Genomic DNA, 19,775 nt, shown 5'->3' on the forward strand with positions numbered 1-19,775 from the left:
TACCATATTCATTTCATTTCTTGATGATTGACTTAACTGTACTTCAAAAGACAGTCAATGACTTGGAAACTTCCTTATAATCCTCTCCTGACGTGCTTTTCAATGACCTTTACACAGAGTTGCTTCAAGTGTTCTTTTATCTTCATGGTGTAGCTTTTGCCAGGATAATGACTCACCAGCAGTGATACAGATGTATTTTTACCATAATCAATTGAAACACCTTGACTGCACACTAGTGATCGCCATTTAATTAATTACGTGACTTCTAAAGCCAATTGGTTGGACCACTGATGATTAGGTGTCATACTGAAGGAGGTAAATAATTAAGCAATCAATTACTTTGTATTTTAGATCTGTAATTGATTTAGATCACCTTGTAGATATTTGTTTTCACTTTGACATGACAGAGTCTGTTTCTATCGATCAGTGTAAAAAAAAAGCCAAATTAAATCCAGTGATTCAGTGTTGTAAAACAATAAAACATGAAAACTTCCAGGGGTGGGGTGGGGGGGGGGGTGGTGAATACTTTTGTAAGCATTGTATTTTATTAAACATTACCCAGTCAAATTTAATAGAGGTACATGATCAAGTTAATCAGAATAATTAAGTCTATGTTGAAAGGGAACCTCCTTCCCACGTGAAGACATTGCCCTACAAATTTGTTTTAATTCTCATTAAACTGGCTTTGAAATTATTGCTAAGACTCGTGCAAAAATCTCTAACCATTTATTTTATTAAATGTTGGTCTTCCTTATATAAAAATCTTAGATGCAATTAAACAAATTTATTCGTTCTGATAAAGGTCCAGGAGTATCTCAAGTCCACAGAAATTATATGATTTGCTGACTAGTGGTTGTTGAGAGCACCAGATGGGATACTAGAGAAATCAAAGCTGCACAAATTCAACTGTAAATGGACTCATACCTTTTCCACATTCAGCTAGTCTGAAACAAAACACCCGAAAAGCCAATTATGACATCAAAATCCATTGTGCCAACATTCCAAATGTATTAAAAACAGAACTACATTGTCAGAGTGACAACCTGCTTCCCAATATAGATTTCATTTATGCTCCAAATTTTTATCAAATTTCTTCTTTATTCATGATCTGCTAATTACACCAGAGACATATCAACCTTGACCATCAATAACATTTTAGCTGTCAACAATGTTGGAAGACTTCACAAAAATACACAAGAGTGTAGCAATGACTACATCTGGGAGGAGCCTATCAATAGCTTTTGGATGTATATTTAAAAAATGGCAACCAAGTTGTTCCTTTTTGGGGAAATATATTGTCTTACAAAAAGACTAAATTATAAAGCAAATGCCTACTGAGTGTAATATAATATTCTCTAATTTGGTTGATATTTTTTTCTTTTTAAAAATATTAAAGGTGCATATCAGAGAACACTGATAAAAGTCAAATCTCAAATTCCTAACTCAACTGTAGAAATGGATATAAATAAAGTTTCAAATGTTGCTAAGGATGGTAAAAACTAAACAACTTTATACAGTGTTTATGAGAACCTGTCATTGGGTAAAAAATTGTTTTATTGAGCAGTCGCAAGGCCTTGAAATAGTGTTCACATTTATCAAGGACTCAGACAATGAAGTGAGCCAACAGCTAATATTGTAAAAAAAAGACTTGCAAAGAACAAAAATGTGCAATAATGGTTACAAGATCAGTTTTGTTGTTGCTTCAGCTGCTGGCACCACTTTAAAACATTGAATATCTTTATATTTTGCATTTTATTATGTTTTGTGGTTTCAATTAATAAACTTCAGCTTTGAACATTTAATGACAAATTCCGTGGACTCTCTCTCCACTCTGAACAGAGTTATCAAGGTTCAATGCGCTGTGCATTCAGAGATGCTCTTCTGAACACCACTGCTGAAAATTGTGGTTATTTGAGTTACTGTCACCTACTTGTCAGTACAAATCAGTCTGGCCATTTTCCTTTAACCTCCCTCATTAACAAGGCATTTTCACCCACAGAACTACCGCTTACTGTATTTTGTTCAGTTTTTTTTTGCACCATTCTCTGTAAACAAGACTTGTGCGTAAAAATTACAGATCAACTGTTTCTGAGCAACACACCCAAAATGCTTAAGGAACTCAGCAGGTCAGGCACCATCTACGGAAATGAATAAACAGTTGGTGTTTCAGGCCAAAATTCTTCATCTGGACTGGAAAGGAAGGGAGAAGGCTGAATAAAGTGGGAGAGGAAAAAAGGTACAAGCCGAAAGTATTTGGTGAAGCCAGACAGGCGAGGTAGGGGGGATGAAGTAAGAAGCTGTGAGGTAATAGGTGGAAAAGATAAAGGGCTGGAGAAGGAATCCGATAGGAGAAGAGAGTGGAGCATAGGAGAAAGGGAAGGTGATAAGCAGGTGAGGAGAAGAGGTAAGAGAGGGGCCAGAGTGGGGAACTGAAGAAGACAGAAGGTGGGGGAATAAAAGGTTGCCAGAAGGTGAAGAAATTAATGCTCATGCCATCAGGTTGGAGACAGAATATGAGGTGTTGCACCTCTATCCTGAGAATTGTCTCAGTGTGACAGAAGAGGCCACGGACCGAAATGTCGGAATGGGAATGGGAACTGGAATTAAAATGGTTGGCCACTGGGAAATCCGGCTTGCTGCGGATGGAGCAAAGGTGCTTGACAAACCAGTTCCACTATCCACATTAGGTCTCACCCATGTAGAGGAAGCCACAGCTGGAGCACCAAATAGATAACCCCAACAGATTCACCTGGAAAGATTGTTTGGGGTCCTGAATGGAGGGGAGGGAGGAGGTGAATGAGCAGTGTAATATTTCTTCCACCGATAGGGTTAAGTGCCAGGAGGGAGATTAGTGCAAAGGGGTGAATCATGTATCACCTTCTAGTTTATACTCCTTCCTCTCAACCCACCACCTTATTCTCGCTTCTTCCCCCCTTCCCGTCAAGTCCTGATGAAGGGTCTTGGCCCGAAATGTTGACTGTTTACTCTTTTCCATAGATGCTGCCTGGACTGCTGAGCTCCTCCAGCATTTTGTGTGTGCTACTTAGACTTCTTGAGTTTAGATAATTTCTTCCCCATTCTGATGATGGGTCTGAACAACTGAACCTCCTGACCATGTCTGCATGCTTTCATGCATTCTGTTGATGCTACATGATTGGCTGATTAGATATCTGCATTAACGAATAGAGTAGCCACTGAGTGTACAATTAGTAGAAACAAAAAGTAGCTTAGGTGCTCAGTACAAACTGATAATGTATTGTGGCCAGCAACACCATTTACAAGTTCACTAAGTGGAGCAAGACAAAAACAAAAGATACAGGTAACACAGATTTCCAAGAGGTAAGCAAAAGGCGGCTATTTACTGCACAATTACTACACAATATATTCAATCAAGTATTCCAAACATTTTTCTCTCAAATGTTCCTATGTTCTGAATAAAAACCTTGACCCAAATGAAAATCATAGCTCACTTCCAATTCCATTAATATATGGAGATACAAGACTGCAGATGCTGAAATCTGCAGCAAAATAAAACCAACAAACTGCTGAAGGAACTCAGCAATACCTATAGCATCTATGGAGGAAAATGGATGTATGACATTTTGGATTGAGACCCTTCATCTGGACAGAAGCATCTCATCCCAAGACACCTACGGTATACAGTGCCAGGAAAAAGTATTCAACTCCCACAACTATTTTCACACATTACTCGCTCATTTTCTAAATTTAAAATATATTGAAGTAGGATTTTTAAGCATTGTGCATCATGTCAAATCAAAAGAAACATTTCAAAACCTGTCAACAATATACTAAAAATTAAAATGAGGCTGAAAAAATATTCACCCTTTTTGAAATTACTATGCTCACTTTCCTCAGTAGCAATACTGTACCTACTCATTCTATTTCCTCAGGAACAATACTGTACCTACTCACTCACTTTCCTCAGGAGCAATACTGTACCTACTTACTCAATTTCCTCAGGAACAATACTGTACCTACTCATGCACTTTCCTCGGGAGCAATACTGTATCTACTCACTCAATTTGTTGATGTAGAAAATTGGAGAATCATATGATTTCAATGAATTCATAAGAATAAGTACCTCTCTTTGTAAAGTCCAACAGTATAGTATATTTTCAACAGACCAAATTAAAATGAAGACAAAAAAGCATTCAAGACAAGTTGGAGAAATGATAATAGAGAAGCAAAGATCAATGGAAGGGTATAAGATCATCTCAAAGGCACTGAATATACCTCAGAATTCAGTGCAGTCTACCATAAAAACTAAAGCAAATTTGCCCAGGTCAGGCTGCCCATCTAAACGTAGTTGCCAGAGAAGAATGGCACGTAAGAGAGGCTACTGTGCCGCTAACAGTCACTTGTGTGAGCTGCAAAAGTCTGTGGCTGTAACTGGAGCCATGTACAACTGGTGAGATAGTTAGAGCAGTGTTAAAGAGGGAATGGTCTTGGTACTCAACAATGACTCCATTACAACTATCTTCCTGGATATGAACAGCTAAATGGAAAAATAAAACTCAAAGGGAAAATACACAGAATTACAACTGTGCTATTTTTATTAAGCAAAAACCTTGGAATCAGACTGTTACAGCAAGCAGTGGATTTGTATAGTTTGGCATTTGATAGCTATCATTGATTGAAGGGCCTATTTCTCAGCAGTTCTGTTACATTGTCAGTGACACCATTAGCATGCATAGCATAATCCTGGATGACAAAGCAATTCAGCACCTTTGTGATACTCAAGGATCAACAAGCATCTTCAGTTAGAAAAGTCACCTTCTTTGGAGAACTCATCACACCTTCAAGCTTGAATCCAATATAATTGATTCCAAATATTATCAAGACCAGGCTGAACACAATGGGTAAAGCAAGGGTTAGCTCTCTCAAAGGCATGCCAATTATAGTACTGATGACCTGCACTACCAGCTGAGGCTTTTACCAGGTTGTTTCATTATCTCTACAACAATGACTGCAAGGCTAAAACAAAACGGAATATTGCCAATTACCCATCACTTGTTCAGTGCTCCATTTTGTTTCTGCACAAAATAAACTTGGTGCCAGACCCTTAGAGTCTGATTCAAAAATGGACAAATGAACCAACTTTGAGAGGTTTGGTACAAGTGACTATCTTTGACCTTAAGACAGCATTTGACTGAATAGAGCATCATTGTGCCCTAGTAAAACTTACTGTCAATTGGCAGTCTCTTCTCCAAAGACCATTTAAGGCCAATCTTTTCAGTCCAAACTATTACTAAAGAATTGGAACTCTTTAAGATGTCCATCTCCACAAGTAGCAAGCCCAGTCATGGGCTCAAAGCTGGGAAATTACATCCATGCCACTGAAATGCAACATCATGAACATGTGAAATTAGAGTCTAACTATCTTACTCGATCTTCAACAGTATTACATTCTTCAACCAGAAACACAACTTGACAGTCACATAAGAACGTAAGAAATAGAATGAGGATAAGACTCTATCATATGTAACCCTTTCATAGATTTATAAGTTTACATAACCACAATGACTGTCGAACACTCAGCACTTCTCCGGTGACTGAACCTCCTAACTCCCCAAAACCTATTCAATGCCTGCAAAACATTTGTTGGAAACATGAAAAAAATATTTCCTTTATGTCTAGATAAGTGTAGCTTTAATAACGTTTCTGAAACTCAGCATTACCTAAAACAAAAGTCTACTTGACTGGCATTTTTATCAAATTGAATATTCAATCACTACACTACATAGTGAAAATGCTGCCTTATGATAGACATCAGTGGGGGGGGGGGGGGGAAGAGAGGGGAGAGCGGGGAGCAGGGAGGAGTCAGAAACGGACCAGGTAAGGTTGATTAAGTGGATGAGCTCCACATGGGTGCAGGAAGCAACACCAATGCAATCGATGTAGCGTAGGAAAAGCTGTGGAGTGGTATCAATGTAGGCTTGGAACATAGACTGTTCCACGTAGCTGACAAAAAGGCAGGCATAGCTGGGATACATGCGAGTGCCCATGGCTACACCTTTTATTTGAAGGAAGTGGAAGGAGAAGAAAGAGAAATTATTGAGAGTGAGAACAAGTTCTGCCAGGTGGAGAAGAGTGGTTGTGGAGGGGAAATGGTTGGGTTTAGTGTCGAGAAAGAAACAGAGCTTTAAGGCCTTCCTGGTGGGGGATGGGGGTGAAAAGGGACTGGATATTCATAGTGAAAAATAAGATAATCGGGGCCAGGAAACTTAAAACCATTGAAATCAAAGAGTGTGTGAAGTGTTGCAAATGTAGGCAGGAAGGGACTGAACTGGGGGGATAAATCTGAGTCGAGGTATGCAGATATAAGTTCAGTGGGGCAGGAACAAGCTGAAAAAATGGGTCGACCTGGACAGGCATGTTTGTGGATATTGGGTAGGCGATAGAAACAAGAGGTTTGAGGCAAGTCAGCTATGAGTTTAGTGGCAGTGGATGGGAGATCCCCAGAGTTAATAAGGTTGGTGATGGTGAGGGAGACAATGGCCTGGTGCTCCACCGTAGGGTCCTGTAAGAGGAAATGCCTGACAGTTGTTGCTTGGCCTCAGCAAGGTAGAGGTCAGACCAGCAGACTACTACAAACTCCCCTTATCTGTGGGTTTGACACTGCGGTCAGGATTAGTGCGCCGAGAGCGGAGAGCAGTGCGTTTGGAAGGAGTGAGGTTGCAATTGGAGAGAGGAGTGGTGAAGTCGAGATAGTTCATGTTCCATTGGCAATTAGCAATAAAAAAGATCCAGAGCAGGCAAAAGATCAGATTGGGGTGTCCAATAGTACTATCTATAAAAGGCTCTTCAAGAACCCTGCAAGGATTTATTTGGCAACATATAGAATCTGTAAATTTTACAATCTAGAAGGGCACGAGCAGCAAGCATGTAAGAACCTTATCACTTCCTAATTCAGATAATGATTTCATTCAGTGTTATTGGGCTGAAGCACCTCATCTTCCGAACAGGATTGTAAAGACATCATCAATTACTTCAGCACACAGAATGTATCAATTTAAGGAACTGATCCAATTTCTCCAAAATAATTAGAGATGGATAAAAAGAGCCTTGCAAGTGATACCATATCTACAAATGTGTACCAAAGAAAATTTAGTCACAGTCAAAATAATAACAAGTCATAAAAATCCGCCGGCAATTCACACCTTCACTGGGTTTGGACCATCAGTGCCACAACCCAAAATCATTCTCCAACTGGAAGTTCCCTACAAGCAGGAACTTCTTCACTGAGGGTGGTGAGAGTGTGGAATGAGCTGCCAGTGGAAGTGGTGGTTGCAGGTTCGATTTTAACAATTAAGAGAAGTCTGGATGAGTACATGGATGGGAAGGGTATAGAGGGCTGTGGTCCAGGTGCAACTTGATGCAACTAGGCAGTTCGGTGTGGACTAGATGGGCTGATGTGTTGTATGACCCACTCTTCTCTTTACTGGCTAAGTGTGATGTTTTTAAAAGCTATATGCTTTGAGAAACCTTTGTATATTGACAGTACTATTAAAAAAAAGTTGCTATTTACCTATAAATCTTACACTAATCAGGCTAGCCAACCAACATCAAACCCAGAAAAGCCATAGGTGATAAGAGGCATAAAAATAAAATACTAGAAAACATGTCATACATAAGCTATCATTTCAATTGTGTTTTGTTACTGACTACAAATTTCAAAATGGATTTGCACCGTAGAGATAGCATTAGAAGACAGCAAAACTAAAGGTCTGAAACATTATTTGTTTGTTTTTCAATAGATCTTATCTGACCTGATGAGTATTTCCAGTACTTTTTACGACAACAAAGTTATGGCGTATATTTGAAGAAATTGAAATTGAGGCATCTCCAATATGAGATGAAATGATACGCATTCAGTGCTAAAAAAAAAAAGATGTATGCTACCTTCCTTCAAAGTTCAAGCAGAATGTTGATTCAGGTTCAGTCTGGCATAAGTGTGTGGCAAAGGGCACTTCATGTCAGGTCCTTAGGGGAAATGCAACTTTAAATTATCTATGCATTCTACCAGAATGCAGTAACAGTGGCTTGAAAGTTGTTCCTGCACAATGATCTTAGAAGAGAATTAGAGACTGATAGCCCAATTTAATCCTGTGAATTTTCAGCTGCAGCCTTCAACATACCATGTGCTAATAAATACTTTCTAGGAAAAGCAATCAAAATGTAGGGCAAACAACTAACGTGTCAAACAGTTTGAAATTGTGAATGGTTTATCTTGTTAAAAGATAACTGGCTTCAGGTAACTTTTAAAATGCAAGACATTTCAACACTGAACAATATATGTAGTTACAAAATAGGTCAAAACCATCGATGGAAACATCATCCTCGTTTGTCCACCAGTCTGGTTAACCAACTTCACTTGTAGACTTTTAATATAATGGGCAGCATACTGTGATGTTCCCGATTTGGATGCTATTAACTGAAATTCACGGAATGCAGCCACATTTTTGATAATGCTTTTTGGTCACTGGAGCTTTGTGCTGGCAAATGGCATTGTCAGACATAACTATTGAAGTACATTTCTGGTTTAATTTATAAAACACTGGTACTTCACAATAATTCCAAAATCTATTTAACCTCTGACCTCAAATCTGCAACAGGAAATTCATTCCATGTTTTAAAAAAATGCGCCCTTACATCCCCTCCAACAAAAATGAACACTTTTGAAGTGAAAGCAATCCAGTAAAGCTGAAGGGTTCACATCTCTGTTACAGGCTAGTTATAAGATCAGAGGTTAAAAATTGAAATCAGACCGGTACCTTGTCCTCTCTCGATCTGTGCAGTCCCTGCGGAGGCCACAGGTGAGTGCATATTTCCTGTGAGAATACGAGATAAAGAACAGTGCAATGGATAACCTGCCCTTTGCAACATTCAGGTTTGTGCATTAAAAGTAACAGAAGCACAAGAAATAATCCTTCCGTGAACACTCTGTGGAAGACTTGTAGAGGCAAGAAAATAAAAAGTTTACTGACACTGCTTAATACCATTTGAGAAGTGGACTGTATTTAAGTGTCATAAAAAAATGAAAAAGTATTATCAGTGAACACTCTGAGAAACACACCATTGTAACAGGAGCTATGTTTTCCTATGAAAGGTCAAGCTCAAGGAAGATAAATAATAAGGGAAAACAGTAAGAGAAAAGGTAAAATATGACTATCACATTGTAAAAAATGCAAATGACAATTAATATAAGCAACAGAAACTAGTCTCTAAGCAGTCTTCAAAATTTAAGAAAATAAAGTACTAATCTAAACAGAATGCTGTGCAATAACATCAAGTAAAAGTTTAAGTTTCCTACCCAGGTAGAATTCTGACTATTTTGATTTGAAACAAATTACTGTCAATTTTTATTGTGCCAAAAAACAAATATGCTTACTTAAAACCAGCAGAATTTATCTAAGCAATTAACCATAGAAGATTCTTGTAAACCTTACAAAAACTTGAATCTATGCATAGCAAATTTATGTACTGATAGGTTTATAAACACCTATTAAAATATATACAGCCCATTCATTCTTTCAGGGAAAATGACGGGAACTTAGTAAAATTATTTAATTTTAGACTCAAACTTTAAAAATGATCAACATATACCTCTTTGGTATTAAAAATGTAAATGTAAAAATGTAAAAGTGGTAACATTGAATGAATATGCCAAAATCAGTAATTTTGTCCAAATTCAAAATTTGACATTAATTATCTTTCTATCAAAACAAGGTTTTGCAGACCTGGATTACCCGCAATCCACAAGTGACTTAGAAGTTAGCAAATGGATAGAATTGCACTGCAGGGCGTCCTTTCATTACCTCCAACTTAGTATAAATATTTACCAGCAGTTCCTCACTCCACCCTTTAATGCTACATTATATGAAAGGTTAAAAAAAATTACTAAAATACCAAGTTATCATTTTTATAGAACACAGGGAAATCAAAGAGTATAATAAAGCTTTAAATAAAGTAGAAAGATACATGCCACATTATCCACAACTCCACTTTATCTACAATTACATTACTGTCTGCTAGATGTTTTCTACTTCACCTTGAACCTAAAGATATTTTTGTGAAAGGTACAAAAAAACTGCAGATGTTGGGTGAGCTAAAGTCTACACGATTGCTATAATAGACCAGCTGGGCAAATGTATGTTTTTGTACTTACTGGCCATGAAAAATGGAGGGTTTTGTGTGATGTTTACCACAAAGAAACTACCTTTTGGTTCAGTTTCGATTTGAACTAGTTATAACCAGATTCTAAACTTTATTGTAGAGCAAATCTCTTCCACGCTGTTGTTGGTGGAGGACTTGGTGATAGTAATGCTGTTAAATGTCAAGGCTACATGGTCATACTCTTAATTGAAAGAGACTTTACCTGGCACATAAAAGCACAAATGTCATACAGCATGGAACAGGCCCTTACGGCTCACCAAGCCATGTTGCCCAGCAATCCACCAACTTAACCCCCTAGCCTAATCAAAGGAGAACTTACAATGATGAAATTGCACACTAACTGGTACATCTTTGGACTGTGGGAGGAAACTGGAACACCCAGAGAGAATCCATACGGACACAGAAAGAACATACATACTTCCTTACAAACCACTCCAGAATTGAACTCCGAACTCTGGTGCCCCGAGCTGTAATAGCGTTGTGCTAACTGCTACGTTATTAGCTTGTCTAAATGTTGTATAGATAATTCCTGCCACTAAAAGCTAAATAAAGTGGTAAGAAGCCATCTATAGAACTGCTGCAGTACTCTGAAAGAAATCCTGCAGGATTGTTGGGTGGGACCTAGATATGGTGAAGAAATACCAAAATATTTTCAAGTCAGGATAGCATGCATCTTGGGGAGGGAGGTAAAGAAACCTACTTGTGTTACTTGTAAAAGTAACAGGTTGCAAAATGCTTTTCGAGTAGCCTAAGTACTTGCAGAGCATTTTGTAGATGCAAACACTGCAAGAACAGTAGTTGTAGGGAAGATCACTTTCAGGATGCAGACTTGGTACCAAATGAGTTGCTTTATCCTGTTTAGTACCAGGCTTCTTGAGTGTTGTCAGGACTGCACTTAGTCACAGGGAGAGTATTTTATCATGCCTTTGATGTGTCTTGTACAGAGTGAAAATGTTTTGGAGTATCCGCAGACAAAACCCTGATATATTCCTCTAAACAGATTACTCCAATGGAGTTTTATTTGACCCAGGAATATACAATTTAGCAGGGCCAACCATGTGTTGGGTTCAGATTGCTTTGGTTGGTTTTTTTTTTGGAACTAAAATATTCCTTTCAAGTTAGGTTGACCAGCACTGCTCAGTATTTTATCCATATTATATCACAATATGACTTCTGTGCTTGATAAAAAGTAAGGCACTTATAACAAAGCAGATCTTATTTTCCTACCTTTCTACAAATGTGTCAGTCAGGTCGTATAAGTACAAGTGCTTGTGGTTAGAAGAAGTTTGAACTGACTGCAGTTGGACAGGTTATAATTTTATTACTAAGCAGATCTCTATCAAGATATTATTAGTGGATCTGAAACAACAGTCATGCCCCCAAGTGTCAAGGGTTAGATCTTAGTCCGCATCTGTATTTGAGTGGCACAAATATTACCAGCTACTTATTAACTCATGCTTTAATGCTATCTCCATCTTTCTGCATACAAGAACTGAACCACTTCATTTTCTGAGCTAATGATTAAACTCAACATTTGGAACTGCTATGAACAGGGAAAAGAAAAAAAAAAAACTGCATAATGAACAAAATAACAAAAAAGTAAATGAACTTAACAGCTGTTACTAACCCCTTGAAACTCGAGCAAAATTCCCCTTCCTTTTCATTATAACAGTTATAAGTCGTGATTGGTTAATTTAAAAGCAAAGGACATCATCAAATAAAAAGTTGAAAAACAAGCCCCAATACCTTGTCCTCTGTCCATTGGTACCGGTCCTGGAGGAGCAAGACCCATCTGAGGCTGCATGTTTCCTGTGGGCAGTAATTCACACAAAGTATATATATTAGGAAACAGAATATTGCTGCAATACACAACTATATTTTGGTGGAGGTGGATGAGCTGAAATTGATCCATTGGTTAAGATTTTTTTTTAAACTCTGAAATAGTCATATAAGTAGTATCGAAACAGGCCCTTTGGCCCAACCTTGACCAATACCATTTGCCATTTTGTATTCATCTAGCAATCTAAGTGTCTTTTAAAGGTTGTAATTGTACTTGCCTCAATAGTTTCCTCTGGCAGCTCATTTCATATACCCACCAGTTTACATGTGTAAAAAAACTGCTTATTAGGTCCCTTTCCCCTTATCACCTTCAATCCAGACCTTGTAGTTTTAGCCTTTCCTACCCTGAGAAAAAGACTGACTGTTCACCTTATTTGTGCCTCTAATTATTTTTGCATAGATTTAAGGTTGTTCCTCAGCCTCCCAAGCTCTAGGAAACTATTTTTCAGTTCATCCTTCAGGAGGGTGAACCTTCTCAAGGTCTGACGCCTTGACTGTACTTGGCAGGGCACTGAAAATCTGTGATGAGCTAACAGCTGGAGTGTTCAAGGTCATCTGCAACCTCTCACTGCTGCAGAGGTTCCCACCTGCTTCAAAAAGATGTGAAGCAAGTTGGTGATTAGTAAGGCAAGTTGAGCTGTCTCAATGATTATCACACCAGCACTCACTCACATATACTGTGTTGAAGTGCTTTGAAAAGTTAGTCATGGCTAGAGTTCACTCCTGTCTGATCTATGACCTGGATCAGCTACAGCTTACCTACTGCCACAACAGGTTTACAGCCTTCACAGGCTATCCACTCAGCCTTGGAGCATATAAACAACTATAAGAAATATATCTGACTACTGTTTATTGATTGGAGCTTTGCATTCAACACCATTATTCCCTCTGTACTAACCAACAAATTTCAAAATCTGGGCCTCTGTAGCTGGATCTTTGATTTCTTCATTGGGATAGTTCATTCGGTGTGGATCAGTAATAACATCTCCTCATAGAAAGTTAACACAGACACACATCAAGGATGTGTGCTTTGCCTACTGCTCTACTCTCATTACACTCATGTCTGGGGATCTAATCACAGCTCAAATGGCACTTACAGTATAAATTCGCTGATGACACCACTGTTGTTGGCAAGATTGCGGACACGAGCAAAATGGATGGGCTGGTTGAGTGGTGTTGCAACAACAATCTCACACTGGTCACCAGCTGACTACAATCAACTAAAAAGTTAAGTATATACTGAATTGATACTATGGTCTTCCTTTGATTGTTACTATTAGAAGGTTTAACAAAGTTTCATTACCATCTAGTGACTTTAAAAGAGTACTGCAACCGTGCACTAGAACTGGATGCTCAGAAATTGTATTCCAAATTTAAGAGTGCTGCACTTCACGCTCTTTAAATGGATCATCAATGCACTGAGGAAAAAGGCATGGATAATATCTATGAATGCCAGAAGATAAAGAAATTATGGAGAAAAGGAATATAAATAAAGAAAGGGCTTAGATCAGCAATAATTTTACTAAATGAGGGTGCAAATTCAACTAGGTTTTAAGAGGTTAACAGTGAATGATTCTGGAGCCTCTACACAAGGCAAGGTGGTATCTTTACTGTTTGCCCTATCGTAAAGCGAGAATTCAAAGACATCTGGAGTTTCTTTGGCGACAAAGAAGAGGGAGAGAAGCTTCCCTTCCTCCACCACCAATGCTGCCCTCAACCACATCTCTTCTATTTCACACACATCTGCTCTTACCCCATCCTCCCACCATGCTACAAGGGATAAGGTTCCTTTTGTCCTCCCCTACCACCCCACCAGTCTCTGCATCCAGCACATAACCCTCCATACCCCTACCATCCATGTACCTATCCAAACTTCTCTTTAACATTGAAATCAAACTCATATGCAGCATTTGTGCTGGCAGCTCATTCCACACACTTGCGACCCTTTGAGTGAAGCTTCCCCTCACGCTCCCCTTAAACTTCTCACCTTTCACCATCAACCCATGACCTCTGGTTGTAGTTCTACCCAAGCTCAGTGGGGAAAAAACCTGCTTGTATTTACCCTATCTATACCCCTCATGTATTCCTCTATCAAGTCTCCTCTCAATCTTCTACGTTGTAAGGAATACAGTCCTAAACTATCCAATCTTTCTTTATAACTCAGGTCCTCCCGACCCAGCAACATCTGTACTCTTTCAACCTTGCTTACATTTTTCCTATAGGGTAGGTGACCAAAACTGCACACTATACTCCAAGTCAGACCACACCAACATCTTAAACAACTTCAACACAGCATCCCATCTCTTGTACTCAATATATTGATTTATGAAGGTCAATGTGCCAAAAGCTTTCTTTACGAATGCTCAGATAGTTCCTAAGGGAAAATGAGAATCTACAGTATGCACTGAACAGTGGAAATACTAGCAATGAACAGAAATCACAATAACAGTTAAGTGTACACCACTTGATTCAACATGACCATAAGTCAACCTTTTTCCTCAATCCCACTTTCCTACTTCAACACCATAAGATTCCAGAAGTTTATTAATTGTAGCACTATAGTTGTGGACCTTAGATTTGCAAACAGCAAAATGAATAAAAATTCCTTGTGACCCAAATCCAAAATTATTCCAACATAAGCCTATTACACTCTCTTCTCAAAATCATTCTAGTAAATAAGTACATCCTCAGACAAATACTGTATATCCCTCCTGAGATGAGAAAAAACTGAAGATAGTACTCCAACATGGCCACAAGTAAGGCCTATGAGAATTGCTGGGTGACTTGTAGTCAAATCTCTTTATTTATATAGGATGGCATTAAATTTTTAATTTTTTTTAATGTAGTCAGAGTCTTGGTTCTACTTCAGTTCTGAGGTGGGTGATGAGGCCAATGTGGAATGTGCAGACATCCACATTGCTTCTGCTACTTTCATTGAGCTTTTCATTTGTGTCCACATGTTCCACACAAGCTTCAATGTGCTCTGTGGCATCCTGAAACACTTTCTCTATTTTGGGTGGTCATAGGTCAGGAATCAACAAGTTAGCATGACATAATATATTCTTAAAGCATTTCCTTGGTCCCCCAGTAATCTCTTGCAGTGATATAGCTTGAAAGAAGATGGAATGTTTCAAAGTCTGACATTGGCACGCAATCAATGTAACTTGCAAATCAGAGCTGGCTGAGTGAACTGAAAACTCAATGTGGAGGTTTTGTTTATCCTGCTAGATGTGAAGAAACTTTGGTACTTCTCAATGTTTTGTGGCATCTACTATCAATTGTCCATATCTCTGAAGCCTACATTAAGGCAAGATCAAAGCTGCCCTTAAAAAGTTACCTGCTATATGATTGGATACAAGCACTGGTCTTCATCTGTGGATCTACCACATAGCCAAACCCAGTGCGAGGGGGCCTGAGAAGGTAGTGTCACTGTCCCAACCCCTTACTTGACCATTCTCATCATAAAATTAACTTCACTTTCAGCAAGCTTTGTATAGAATGGAATTAATCTACAGGAGAAATAGGAACCTGTTCAATCTACACCACTTCCATCCAGAATGAAGCTCAGCTTCAAGTCACCTTTAACTCATTCATTAAAACATACATGAAACTGGCCTTACACTAAACATCTACAAGACAGAGGTTCTCCACGAAGAGACCCAAGAAAAAATGGTTCATTCTACATAGCTCAGAAGCCACTTCAAAGAAATCAATTTAAAATTTACCACTGCCCACAGTGTACCACCACCACCACCTTTGGACACACAAGGAAAAAAAAAAGGCAAAAACTCAAAAGCTGACAGAAAGCTTGTAACTGTTAACATTTAATAAGTTTAACTTAAACAAGTTTTGTTTTCTACACTTCCTCCCAAAATTAAAGCCCACATTTGCCCAAATTATACTCTATCTGCTATCTTCTTGCCCACATATTTAATTTTTCATCTGAAATCCTTTGCATTTCTCTCTTAGCCTACTTCTTCACCAAGCTTCATGTTGTGCATAAATGTTGGTGCATCACCATCTTTAACTCAATAATGTAAACTGAAGTCACTATCTTTGGCCCACACAGCTAGTTTGCTGACCAGAAAATGACCCATTTATTCCCACTTTTAAGATTCTCTTCATTAATACTTTATTAGTGTATGCATCAAGCCACCAACGCTATGAGTTGTCACTTTGCAATGTAATCTTTGTGACGAGTTATACAATGGCTTTCATAAATCCACTGGTACCCATTGTCAAGCACATCTTAAATTAATCCTAATTAATTTATCAAACACTATTTTATTTTCATAAAACAAACTGACCCTCATTAATCAAGTTGTGCTTTTCTAAATGCCATCACCATTCAGCAACAATTACACAAAAAAAAATGCTAAGATTATCTGTAAATGCAGACCCATGGTTTCCTGCTGCTCCAACTTACTTTTAATTTTGCTATCACCTGAAAATCAAATGCAGTGAAGTAAAAGCATTAAGAAATAGGAAATTAAATTGATTAGATTAGATAAAGTAAGTTATTTCAATACTGTTCTGCAAACACGTTTGTACCTCCAGGCCCAACTGGTCCTGGTCCAGGTCCGGGTCCAGGTCCAGGCCCTGGCCCCCCTGGTACCGGTCCGGGTCCAGGAACAGATACTCCAGTTTGCATCGGTGGCTGCATCAAAGTAGGTGCCCCATTCACATGCATTCCACTCTAATGATAAGAAAACATAAAAGTACAAATTAACTGCTCATAAATATGAAAGAGAATCCTCCCACCCAAATACTTAATAATGATTTTTTCCCATGATCTTGACCCAAGTCAAATCAACTGCTTCTCTGCAAAGAATCACAAAAATAGAGGCTACTTTATAATCTTTTACTCATATGCAGTTAATTTTTTCTTGAAATTGAGAAGTGATTCATCAGGCACAAATTACCACAAAGGAAAATACACTGATCTTCCAATAATGTCATTGGCAATGACTGAGTAAATTTCGCTCCTACTTGTAGGACTTTTTGGGATGTTCTGGGTCTAATTTAGCACTGCATACCCAATGACACCACCCAGATCAGTAATTTGGCAGGTAACTCAAAATTTGCTATAAAAATTCATATGTTCTGCATCACTGAAGTCATTTTGTATTTTAACTTCAGCAATAGTTTTAATGCTACCTGGCTAATAATTTAACCTTGGATTTAAAATAGCTACTAATTCGATTTGTCTGCCAATGGACCAATTTAATTTCAGAAAACTCTTTAGTTTGTCAGCATATTTTAACTAGAGAAGCACTCAGTTTTTCCTGTTTACATGAACGAAGTTCTAGTTTCTATCAAGCAAACAGACTATGAGCAGCTTGCTTTCATTAAATAGCCAGTTAATTCGTTCATTATGTGCCATGTCTTATGATGTGGCCGATCATGTTCTTTCCATGACCATAACTGCTCTTGGCAAATTTTTCTACAGAAGTGGTTTGCCATTGCCTTGCTCTGGACAGTGTCTGTACAAGATTTATGACCCCAGCCATTATCAATATTCTTCAGAGATAGGCAGTATATATTTCAAAACTAAATGAGATACTGGAAGGGAGTGAAGAGCAAAATAGTTAACATGCAATTAAATCTTCAAAAAACACAGACTCTGCTAAATAATAGAAGCATCATATCTATTTTCCATATTTTATTTGCAATATAAAAAGATGTTTAATCTACTTAATCTCTTCAACACTCCACTTCGAATTCCCCTCACTTGGGAACAAAATACAACTGATAAAAATTGGCAAATTTGTAGCAACTCTAGATCAGAGAACCAAGCAGTTGTGTTTATTTCCTTTAATTATTTTGAAGAAAGAATTATTTACATTTTTTATTATAAATTGTTGACTCATGCCTGCAAGTGAGAATTATCAAACATGATGAACCACAGGAACAGTATGTGATAATTACAAAAATAAAATCGATAGCTTTTCCAATAGGTAAACACATTTCTAATATTAAAATACTTAGATAAATGTTTCTATGATGGTCAAGATGCTGACAAATTTTCATTAAATTGAAATGCAGTTTCTAATAATCTTACATTGTCTGGTGTATTGTAGGCAAATCAGCAGTCTCGTTAATTTACAGCAAGTTACAACATTCTCGCTCACTACATACATAATTTAATCAGAAAAATCACAAATTCTAAAAATTATAGACCACACTGACATTACTTACACAAATTACACAAAATGGATTATTTAGACAACTGAACAAAATGTGAACAATGCATTGCAAATTTCAAACTGACTTAAATGTTAACAATACCAATTACAGTTCCTAATCTCTACATTACCTTAAATAAGAGCAAAATACAAATGACCCGAAGCCCATTTGGCCAAGGATAGAGGAAGGTTCAAAGCAAATTAAAAAAAGATATTTCTTCTTAGATTTCATGTAGCAAATATTCCTAAACATTAAACTTACATTAAGTATAAATGAAGTCACAGAGAAGTACAGTACAGGAACAAGCTCTTCGGCCCATCTAGTTATGCCGAAACCATTTAAACTTCCCACTCTCATCAGCCCGTCCTCCATATCTCTACTATCCAAATACCTTTCCAAACATTGAAATCGAACTTGCATGTACCTCTTGCACTAGCACTCTCACAATCCTCTGAGTGAATAAGTTTCCTCTCTGTTCTCCTTTAAACCTCACCTTTCACACTTACCCCATGACCTCTGGTTGGAGTCCCACCCAACTTCAGTGGAAAAAGCCAGCTTGCATTTACCCTACCTATATCCCTCATAATTTTGTATACCTCTATAAAATCTCCTCTCAATCTTCTACATTCTGAAGAATACAGTCCTAACCTGTTCAATCTTTCTTTATAATTCAAATCCTCCAGACCTGGCAACATCCTTATAAATTTTCTCTCTACTCTTTCAACCTTGTTTACATTTTTCCTACAGATAGGTCACCAAAACTACACACAATACTCCAAATTAGACCTCACTAATGTCTTATACAGCTTCAACATTCTATCTCTTGGATTCAATGCATTGATTTATGAAGGCCAATGTGCCAAAAGCTTTTACAACCCTATCTACCAGTGCTGCTATTTTTAATGAATCATGTACATATATTGAATGTTCTATCACATTCGTCTAACGTTCACTGTGTAAGACGAACCCTGGTTAATTCTACTGAAGTGAAAAAACTTGCATTTACCTGCATTAAATTCCATCTGCCATTTTTCCAGCTGATGCATATCCCTCTGCAAGCCATGACAGCCTTCCTCACTGCCCACTACACTCCTAATCTTGGTAGCATCCATAAATTGGCTGATCCAGTTAACCACATTATCATCCAGATCATTGATATAGATGACAAACAACAAAGGACTCAGTAGCACACCACTAGCCACAAGCCTCCAGTCAGAGAAGCAACCCTCTACTACCACTCTCCGGCTTATCCCACGAAGCCAATGCCTAATCCAATTTACTACTTCATTCTGAATGCCGAGCGAGTGAACCTTTTAGACCAGCCTCCCATGCGGAACCTTGTCAAATGCCTTGCCTTCATCCACTTTCCTGGTAACTTCCTCAAAAAACTAAGATTGGTTAGACATGACCTACCATGCACAAAGTCATGCTGACTATCGTTAATCAACATGTCTATCCAAATACTTATAGATCCAGTCCTTTAGAATACCAAATACCCACACTATCAGGTTCAATCACAATCATCTCCAAGGCTGATTGCATGCAAAGAATGG

The 19,775-nt window shown here is 38.1% G+C and overlaps 1 protein-coding gene across 2 annotated transcripts in view; it reads right to left on the minus strand.

Annotated features, from left to right (window-relative positions):
• cstf2 (cleavage stimulation factor, 3' pre-RNA, subunit 2) overlaps window positions 1-19,775 on the minus strand; it is a 71,214-nt gene that overhangs the window by 38,740 nt on the left and 12,699 nt on the right. Inside the window, exons 8-10 of one of the 2 annotated variants that reach the window (XM_073058336.1) lie at window positions 16,588-16,732; window positions 11,944-12,006; window positions 8,796-8,852 (exon numbers count right to left, since the gene is read on the minus strand). In XM_073058336.1, the coding sequence (XP_072914437.1) occupies window positions 8,796-8,852; window positions 11,944-12,006; window positions 16,588-16,732 (265 nt within the window). The remainder of the gene's footprint in view (window positions 1-8,795; window positions 8,853-11,943; window positions 12,007-16,587; window positions 16,733-19,775) is intronic. The other variant, XM_073058337.1, reaches the window with a different exon arrangement.

This window comes from Hemitrygon akajei, chromosome 10 (genome assembly GCF_048418815.1).
Source record: "Hemitrygon akajei chromosome 10, sHemAka1.3, whole genome shotgun sequence".
Lineage (NCBI taxonomy): Eukaryota > Metazoa > Chordata > Chondrichthyes > Myliobatiformes > Dasyatidae > Hemitrygon > Hemitrygon akajei.